At 41.3% G+C, this 10170-nt stretch overlaps 1 protein-coding gene across 2 annotated transcripts in view; it reads left to right on the top strand.

Moving 5' to 3' along the window:
• The first annotated feature begins 2265 nt into the window (after positions 1 to 2265).
• LOC111665601 (phospholipid-transporting ATPase ABCA1-like) overlaps positions 2266 to 10170 on the top strand; it is a 45677-nt gene continuing 37772 nt past the window's right edge. For both annotated transcript variants that reach the window (XM_023420665.2, XM_023420664.2), the window contains exons 1-3: positions 2266 to 2356; positions 5439 to 5585; positions 6901 to 6994. In XM_023420665.2, the coding sequence (XP_023276433.1) occupies positions 5520 to 5585; positions 6901 to 6994 (160 nt within the window). In that variant the 5' untranslated portion in view covers positions 2266 to 2356; positions 5439 to 5519. The remainder of the gene's footprint in view (positions 2357 to 5438; positions 5586 to 6900; positions 6995 to 10170) is intronic.

Raw genomic sequence — 10170 nt, 5'->3', positions numbered from 1 at the left:
TCCTCCCAGTGCATGCTGGGATACATTCCAGTACTTCAAACTTTTTGTTTTTGTTTTGAAGTTTGATGTGATGAAGAAAAGTTTGTTACATTTCATCCAGAATCACAAAGTTTGAATGTAGAAGTCACATATATCATTTTACATAGATTTGTATGTAATTTAAGAAAGAATAAAAATTACTGTATAAATAATACAGTCATTTTTCTTTACAAAAATGGGAAATAAATGTAATTGATTATTATTGGCATATTGCTTCAAATAGATGTTTGGCTGTTAATTCACATCATTTCTGTAATTTTACAGACTTTTGTTCACAATTTAAAAAAAAACAGAAAATTAGTGTAAAATTTTCAGTTATTAGCCATAAAATTTGGAATATTTTTTTACAGTGTATTTTCTAATGTTACCACTGTTCCTACACGGGTGAGCTCACATATTTTTATCAATAACCTACCACATGATTGAATAATGAATAAAGTAAATTATTGAAATCATCACCATGTCTCTGGTGTCAATAAGCCAAGAACTAACACAACACTCATTCAACAGGGACGACTGACTGACCACGTTTGGAAGTCCAAGGAACCATCTGCTTCTCTATTTTATACATTTAAAATATATGAACTATTTTTTATATAAACAACCTACAAACACGTACTTTCATTTATTAACTGAGATCACAGAACAAAAATCTACCAGAAAGTTTCCACAATGTTTCTGTAATAAAAACATTCTCACTCAAGGAGACAATCAAATGATCTGCAGCTCTCTTTCTGCACCAACAGGGGGCAGTATTCAATTTAAAAGAAAAGTCAAAGGAGCATCAATAAGCTCTCAGATGGGAATCAGGGTAAACTAACAGTAGTTTATGGATTTTTATTTTCTGATTCATTCATTTAAATATCTGTATCACTTCCACTGTGTATATTCTGTTCTTTATGCTCTTTCTTTCTTTCTTTCTTTCTTTCTTTCTTTCTTTCTTTCTTTCTTTCTTTCCTTCTTTCTTTCTTTCTTTCTTTCTTTCTTTCTTTCTTTCTTTCCTTCTTTCTTTCTTTCTTTCTTTCTTTCCTTCTTTCTTACTTTCTTTCTTTCTTTCTTTCTTTCTTTTCAATTTTTGAATGATGTCATTTCTATGTTTACGTTGAGATGAGGTGTTTTATGTGTGTAAATAAAAATAAATACCCCCCCCCCCCGAGGGTTCCTCTCTGAGTAGTAGTAGTAGTATTAGTAGTAGAAGTAGTAGTATTTGCAGTAGTATTGGTAGTATTATTTGTAGTAGTATATTAACTGTTTTCAGATCAGATGAATCACAGTGGAAAGTCTTTTATTGTGAAACATTAGCTGCTCAGTGACGACAGTAAACCCCACCATTCAACAGCTGCGTCAATTTACTCAATGCGAGCGGAAGTACGACCAGAATTCATTATACAAAATAAAAGCTAGGTGAGTAGTTGCTCCTGTGGGGGACATGGACACAGAAACATTTAAACGTGTTTTAGTCTGAAAACTGACGGTAGAAAAGTGTTTTTGCAGAGAATAGATACAAGATTTACATATTTATTTTATATAACTATTTTATTCAACAGCAACAGTTTTAAACCTGGTAGTAATAGTGTGTTAGTAATATTCAATAGTGCTACATAGCTAGTTTGTATTGATGCTAACACACAGAGATGTCTCTCACATTAACAATTTTAATAAATCTCAGCTGAGGTCACTCATAAAGGAACAAACTTTAATTTGAAATCACATGGTATTCTGACAGGAAACATGCTGTGTTTGAGTGCTGTGGTACAGGACAGGATGAGGGCACATGGGAAAAAATTGTCGGTTTTCATTTTAGAATTCTGAGTTTAAAAAAATAGTAGTAATAGTATGAACAGGTAAATCAACCATCTTGAAACTAAATAAATAAATAAATATAATATGAGTAAACAGATAAATAAAATAAGCTAACTGTTTAATATTACCGTGTATGAGAATAAAGTTAGTAATTACACTGCTGTCTGTTCTCATTAACTTAGAGCATTTTTACCCTTTAACTCCCTCAAAGATTCAGTTTCAAATCAGTCAAAAGATGAAGTAGCTGGAAAAACTGAAAAAAATCTACATTCGTGTTTATTTAATTTTTATTGTCTCAAAGTCTTTGATCTGCATGAAAAAACAAATACAGTTCATCATGAGATATTCAAAGTCGAAACTGTTTTATTTTGAAGTTACAGAGCGGAAGTGGTGTGGTGGTTGATTATTGCTGACTGACTCCGTTGAGGTCTAGTCCAGCGGCTGCAGCTCGGTGCGGAGCAGATGTTGCTGAGTGAAGGTGGAGGGGGAGGCTGAACCGCAGCACCGACACACGGTATGTACCTTCACTTCACCTGGCTCACCTGTGTGTGTACCTCTGTGTGTGTTCACCTGTGTGTGTGTCTGTGTGTTTTAGCTGCTTTAAACCTGATGTAAAGTGAGTCTCGGTGAAAATGTTTCGTCGTGTTTCATCACAGATGAACTTTCATCATTTACATGAAACAGCTTGAAAGTGAAGCGTGTCTGTTTCTGAGGAGGTCACGTGTTAAAGTTCACAGTTCTCAGTCAGACCCGGGATTCATCAGTGTGAACGGACTCGCTCACAGTTCAGGCGGTGCCGTGTTGCCTGCGGGAGTTCAGAGGCCGACACGTGTTTTCTTCTGTTTTATCAAGTTAAAGTGAGAGAAGACAAAATAAAAGTGGGTTAAAAACTGAGTTTAAAGCAGAAGGTGCAGTTAGTGAAGAATTCCCTCCGTTTAAATCACTGAGTTCATTAAGAACATGTCTGTCAGTGTGTTACCATCAAATGTCTCAACACACACAGACTTGATTCAACAGACACAGTCTCATTAACCTCCTAAGACCCGAACTCTTGCATGGCCTGCATTTTTTATTTCTCTTTGCTATTTATTCTGATTAGGACCTGAGAAAAATGATGTCCACATATAAGGACATTAGTTTTAAATTTCAATTACTGAGTGGCAGTATAATATCCTCATATGTGGTCACCAGGCCCTTGTTGAGAAAAGTTAGTATTGTGGTCTAGAGAACCCAAAATGTGAGGTCCACATATGTGGACGCCAGGTCCTAGGAGGTTAAATATAATGAGCCCAAACTAAAATCACCGTGTCCACATTTTAGTGTGAAAAGTGAAAAAACAGCTGATGAAGAATAATCATCAATGAATGTGAAAGCTTGACATTTATTTTGAAAAGCAGTATGTAAACAGTTTGTTTACCTGTTTGTGTCTGAGAAGTTTGAACGTGAAGAGCTTGAAGAACTGGTGAGAAAACTTCAGACCAGAACTCATCAGCTGATGAAGCAACAGAAAATGAATCGTCATCTGTTTTGATAGTAGATGAATCGTTTCATCTTTTTCAGAAATGTTCAGGTTTTAATTGCTTTTCTCTGTTGGATGAGACGTAAAGAAAAACACTGACAAGTCAGATTATTAATATTCATAGATGTTTATAGTCTAAAGATTCAGTGATTAGTCGACCGGTCGTCACATGTTCATGATATTAATTGAATTATTGCATCATGAGTCCAGGGCTGGGACACAGGTTTGTTAACACTGCTGCTTCACAGAGGAACACTAAACTAATAATGAGCCTTTATCTTCTGGGGGACATCAGCAGCAGAGACCGGCAGGAAGTTATTTTATCACTAAATATGTCCAGCTGGTTGAACCCATGATGCTCAGGTACATTGCTGTGTACTGACCTCAGGCGTGTGGACGCCGTCTGTCTCTGACCGACTCACTGAGCATCGCCACTTCTTGTGGACCAACCGACCAATCAAAACCTGGTCGACAAAGACTGTCCTCATGAACTAGCGCTCGGTCGACGGGCTCTGCTGCTCCGCCTTAAAGCTGACAGCCGAGGTTGTCCCGGAGCCGGGCCGACACCTGTGAAAGGAGAGTCTTTAGTCTGTATGTCATGATGTGGCACCGCATAAACATGTTGGTGTTTAAAGTTGCAGTTTAAATGATGTAGTTTTAATCTTGGATGTCTGAGTGTGTGACTGTAACCATGACGACACTCAGACTGAAGGGATTTTACAGCTTGACTCTGAGGTGTTGATCCTGATTCAGTTTGATTTAATCATCATCATCGTCACAACATGTAGTTCAAGGACATTTTTATATGTGTGGGTGGAGGTGTTAATGCCCCCCCCCCCACACACTCATTATTCAGACTGTTTCCTGTGTTGTGAACAAAGAGCTGTAGCTGACTGTGATCAAAGTGTGTGTGATGGGGGGGGGGGGGGGGGGGGTCGTCTGAGTGCATTAGCAAGTGTGTAAATATCTTCAGACCCCCGTCTCCTCATTGTCTTCCTGCTCTCAGCCCCCGTCACGCTGATCAATCAGGCCAGTATTGATCAGATACGGTCAGTCCCGTGGACATGTTCAGGTCTGACTCTGTGAATCCTGGCTCCTTATCTGTGATCGATTATTGATCTGTGATCTGATCTCACAAACATCCATGTCACTGTGTTTCCTCCATGTTTTTGTTTTAATCATCCACCGTCGTCCTGCTGTTTTCAACTCTGAGGCCACACGCTGGAAAACAACACAAAGGTCATTAGTGAATGTCTTCTTCTCCTTCTTCTCCTTCTCCTTCTTCTTCTTCTCCTTCTTCTTCTTCTTCTTCTCCTTCTTCTCCTTCTTCTTCTTCTTCTCCTTCTTCTCCTTCTTCTTCTCCTTCTTCTCCTTCTTCTTCTTCTTCTTCTCCTTCTTCTCCTTCTTCTTCTTCTTCTTCTTCTCCTTCTTCTTCTTCTTCTTCATGTCAGAATAAACAGAATCTCTGACAGTAGAAACCGTCATCAACAGTTTACACTCGTTCATTAAAGAATAATCACCAGTTAAAGTGATAATGAAAGTGTGTGTGTTACACTTCATGTAAAGTTATTATAACAACATGAACTGATGAAGAAATTAAATGAAAGAAGTTAAAACAACATAATGTGGTTAATGTTTATGGGAAGTTCAACTGATGTCATTTATATGTGTATATATATATATGTATATATATATATATATATATTTATATATGTATATATATATATGACAGAAAATAATACTATATATAACATTACAGCTAGTGTTCACTTCATTAGGTACACCTTGACTGTTCTGTTCTTATAATGCTGAGTCTCTGTTGTCACAGGTGTGAACACTGATCTACAGAGTGTTTATGTGAATGAATTCTAGGTGAATTGTGTGTGTGTGTGTGTGTGGTGAATGTGTGTGTGTGTGTGTGTGTGTGTGTGTGTGTGTCTATGTGTGTGGGGCTGATACATGTGTGTGTGATCAGCACTTTCAGCTTAATCATAGTCTAATATCTGCTGTGACCTTTGACCCTGGCACCTTTGAGCCGTGTGCTGGCTGAACCTCCGTCTATCTGTGTTTAACGCAGAGCGAGCAGCAGCCGACAATCATTCAGACTGAGCGACGGCAGAGCGACGGCAGAGCGACGGCAGAGCGACGGCAGAGCGACATGTCCGTCCTAACACAGCTGGGTCTGCTGCTGTGGAAGAACTTCACCTACAGACGACGACAGACGGTGAGTCACATGATGGTCTCGCCTCCGTTCAGATGAAGCTCTGCAGATAATGATTATTGATTATCGACAGTTTCTTCAGTGAAGTGATGAACGCAGCTCGTCGTCACATGAGCAGCTGCAGCCGGAAGAAAATTCACTTGTTCATCAGCTGCTTTTGTTTTAGGTTTAATATAAAACTCTAATTTCATTACTTTCAGTCCTGATTGATTATTGATCTGTATCAGCTGTGACTTACTCTCTCATCACGTTTTAACTCAGACTATTATCAGTCATTTTAAAGAGGAATTCATTGATTATTGGTTCAGATTATTGAAACATCATCTGACTCAACGATTCATTTTCTGTTGATTAACTTATAGTAATAATAGTAATAATAACTAACCCTAGTGTTTAAATAATGTTTTTACTCATCAGCTGCTGTAAAACTATTTGAACTAATAATCAAAGTTGATTATTCTCATCTGATCAGGTTTAAATAATCACAGATATTCCCTCTCACTGATCTCAGTGTTGTTTCTCCTTTGTACCTGTGATGATGTCACAAGTCTCTTATCAGGTGCTGCCTGATAAACTTTGACCTCCGATCAGTTCTACTTTAAACTCTGATAAAGTCACAATCTCTGTTACAGGGTCTTTTTAAACTGTTAGTTTTAATGATGAGACTTCATGAACTTAAAGCAGGTTTGTACGTGAGACAGATCATGTAAGAACAGGTGATCAGGTCTACAGGACTGTTGACTCCTCCCTGTACAGACACCTGAGGACTGACACCATGAGAGGACAGACCAGGTCCTCCTCTGTCTCAAGTCCACCTGCAGCACTGAAGTGTGTCAGTCACCTGGTCTGGACTCTGCTTCATTGATCGACGATTCATTAATTATGAATGACTTCTAATAATAAAGAGAAGAAGATGCTTCCTGCCACACACACACACACACACACACACACACACACACACACGCACACACACACACACACACACACACACACTCACTCACTCACTCAGGATGCTTTTAACCAGTTAGTGTATGTTAATGGTTTCCTGTCTCTCTCACTCTCTCTCTCTCTCTCTCTCCCTCACTCTCTCGCTCCCTCTCACTCTCTCTCTCTCGCTCTCTCTCTCGCTCTCACTCTGACTCACTCTCTCACTCTCCCTCTCTCTCACTCTCTCACTCTCACTCTCTCTCTCTCTCTCCCTCACTCTCTCACTCTCTCGCTCCCTCTCACTCTCTCTCTCACTCTCTCTCTCTCTCACTCTCACTCTCTCTCTCTCTCTCTCCCTCACTCTCTCGCTCCCTCTCTCTCACTCTCTCAGCTTCAGCTGCTGGTGGAGATCGTCTGGCCGCTCTTGATCTTCTTCATCCTCATCGCCGTGCGGCTGAACTACCCTCCATATGAACAGCATGAGTGTGAGTTCAAAAAAACTTTATTTAACCACAGAGTGTTTCTACTTCTACACTCACATCCATATCATATTATATCAAACCATTGTATTGATCCATTGATCATTGAATCATCAGATATTTGCTGCTTTCATACTTGTGAGCTAATTGTTGCAGCTCTACTGTTCATACATCTATAAAGACTGATTTCAGATTTAGCTGCTCTCTGTAGGGTCAGCAGGAAATTCAACATTTGTTAGGGACTATTTTCACAGGCGGATTAATCCACATTAGGTCCTGTAGTGAGTGTTTGAGACAGTTGGTTAACTGCTGGTTAACACGACTGCTGGTTAACTGCCGGTTAAGGTGACTGATGTTGATGAGGTGTTTATTTCAGCGCTGACCTTATGTCAGTGTGTCCACTTACTTCTGGATCAGCCAGGTGCATGCTGGGAGTATTTGTGCAGTAATCAGCTGCTGCTCTTTATCAGCAGCTTCAGACCCTTGCACCTTTAAGAACGTCTCATATCAGCTGTCAGTTTGACACTGAACGCTCCATTGATCCCTGATAATCTGAGGTTATTGATTGATAATTGGGCTGGAGGAGGAAGTGCAGAGGAAGTGTTGGATTTCAAATTAAAAGTCTCCATGCTGAATGCAGCCTGTTTGGTTCTGGTGATGGTCCATCAGTTTATGGCTCGTTATCACGGCTGTAATGCCATTATCAAACCTGCTGAAGGTCAGCGCTCAGACTGATAAAGTCATAACAGGATTACATAAGAGCCTGGAGCTGAAGGGGTTAATCCTCCGTCAGCACAAATCAGCACCGACCTGCGGCAGGAAGTCAGCTGGGCCTCGCTCACCGCAGCCGTCAATACTGTGCAATCTGGATTCAATCAATCAACAGATCAATAACTGTCATTTATTGATAATGATCCACTTTGATTCAAAGATGTCACATATAATAAGAGAAAATCATCAGCTGATTCATGATGATAATGATCCACTTTGATCACAGCTGTCGCAGCTGATAAGTGGTGGTCATCATTGATTCATTGATCATCATTGATCAATGATGATCAATGATGATCAATGATCACAGCTGATCACAGCTGATCACAGCTGATCACAGCTGATCACAGCTGATCGCAGGTGTGTGGTCATCATCACTGGTCACAGTTCTGAGCTGTTTAACAGTTTAATCTGTTGTTCTGATGAATGTGTCACAGCGTCAGCCCGACTGTTGACCACAAACACTGTCTCACTGTGACTTGACACTCAGGTGTGAACTCACCTGTGTGTCCTCCCTGTCAGCTGACTGTGATGAACATGATCTCAGATCAGTCTATTAAACAGCAGAAGAAGAAGTGAACAAGCTGTTGAACCTCAGATCATCAGTCTTCATTCATTGAACTGTGCAGAGTTCACAGGAAGTGATGCTCACCTGGTACCTGGAGGAGTCAGGTACCAGGTGAGTGACCAAGTGTCACGTGTCACCTTTGCTTCATCCTGTCATGTGTGAATGAAGCAGTGAGGAGCAGCAACACTTCATCACTTCACCCTGCTGAGCCCGTCGTCACACAGACAGACTGGGAACTGTGGGAGCAGCTGCTGGTTTGAGTGAAGCCTGTGTCCTGAGGTCAGAGACGGACTGTAAGTGCAGTCCATGCTGACAGCGGACAGGTAGAACCACAGTCTAGGTTCTAGTCCAGGAGGTGGAGCAGTGCTGAGACCAGGTCCAGGTCTGAGGCCAGACGGAAGAAGATCTGTGTTCATTTGTCAAAGGAGGATGATGATGATGAGGATTTAGATCAGCCTCATTATTAAATGCTGATGATCTTGTGTTAAAGCGTTGAACCTGTCTCTGTTCTGATGGACGTTGTCAGATGAAAGCTCAGTGTTCCCTCAGAGCAAACATCCAGAGACGCTGTATTACAGCGTGAGCAGGAAGCGCCTCGTCTTCCTGTTTCCCTCTGAAAGCAGAAGCTGAGGACCTGACGCTCTCAGTTCTCTGTCAGAGGAATGTCTGTGATTCACGCAGCATGTGAGCTCAGACATGTTGAAACTGGTCTGTTCAGGCCTGAGAGGACTTGGAGAGACTTCCTGTGGATCACAGAGGAGCTGGAGATTAATCCAACTTTCACACCACAGCGTCCACTCTTTTATTTTGGAAAGACTCAGATCCAGCTGTTGACATCTGGCTCAGAGTTTTCCACATGAAATAAAACTGCAGCTCATTCGTCCTCTGAAGTCCGTCCACATGTTCATCTGTCGTTCATTTCTCCTCTCGTTGTCACTCGCTTTCAGCTTAAATCTTTTCTTTCCTGTGGAGACACTCGTCTGCTGTCAGCTGATCCCAGATCTGTTGTGACATCTGTTAAACTGTTTATCTGTTGAACTCTGTCGCTCGTGTTTCTGAATCCAACATGAAGAGAAAACCTGGACGATCCAGAGTTAGTCCTCATCCAAGGATCAGGACTCTGGGTCAGGTCCTGTGTTGTGGATCAGGACTCATCAGAAGCGTCTCGTGATCTTTTAGTTTTTAGTCCCTCATGCGGACTGAGGACCTGGGTGCTGGTGGTTCTGGACTGTGGTCCGTCAGTGGAGGATCAGCTGACAGCTGAAGAACTAAAATAAACAGCTTTGGTGAGACGGCGAATGAAACATGATGAGACGTTTATCTGAGTTGTAACTGATTCATCTGTTGATTATCAATGAATGATCAACAAATCGTTTGGTCTGTGAAGAAGAATGAGAGACTGGGGGGGGGGGGGGGGGGGGCAGTTCCCCCAGAGAGACTCTGTCAACATGAGACTTTAGAGAAGGAGACCTCAGTGATTGATTGATTATTAAAATAATTATTGATCAGGTGATTAACTGCATTATGGTCATGTGGTTGGGATCCGGATCTGGATCTGGTTCTGGATCTGGGGCAGACTCAGAGTCACAGACCTGAACACGGTGGATGTGCTGCCTCTTATCTTATCTGTGGTGAGACAGAATCTGTTGGCAGTCTCAAATTCTGTGATAGCAGCGTCATCATGGAGCTGCTGCTGGGGGGTGGGGGGTGGGGGGTGGGTTAAAGGTCGAAGAAATGCCCCCACCCTCGGTCCTGCAGCAGCTGATGCTCCACTGCAGGTGATAATAAACCAATCACAGGTTATCTGCCTGCAGTGATCCAGGTGAAGGTGTGGACAGTATGT

Source organism: Seriola lalandi, unplaced genomic scaffold (genome assembly GCF_002814215.2).
Source record: "Seriola lalandi dorsalis isolate HSWRI2012SDOR001 ecotype SW California unplaced genomic scaffold, Sedor1 jcf7180002054655, whole genome shotgun sequence".
NCBI lineage: Eukaryota > Metazoa > Chordata > Actinopteri > Carangiformes > Carangidae > Seriola > Seriola lalandi.
This window is presented reverse-complemented; position numbering and strand designations above follow the sequence as displayed.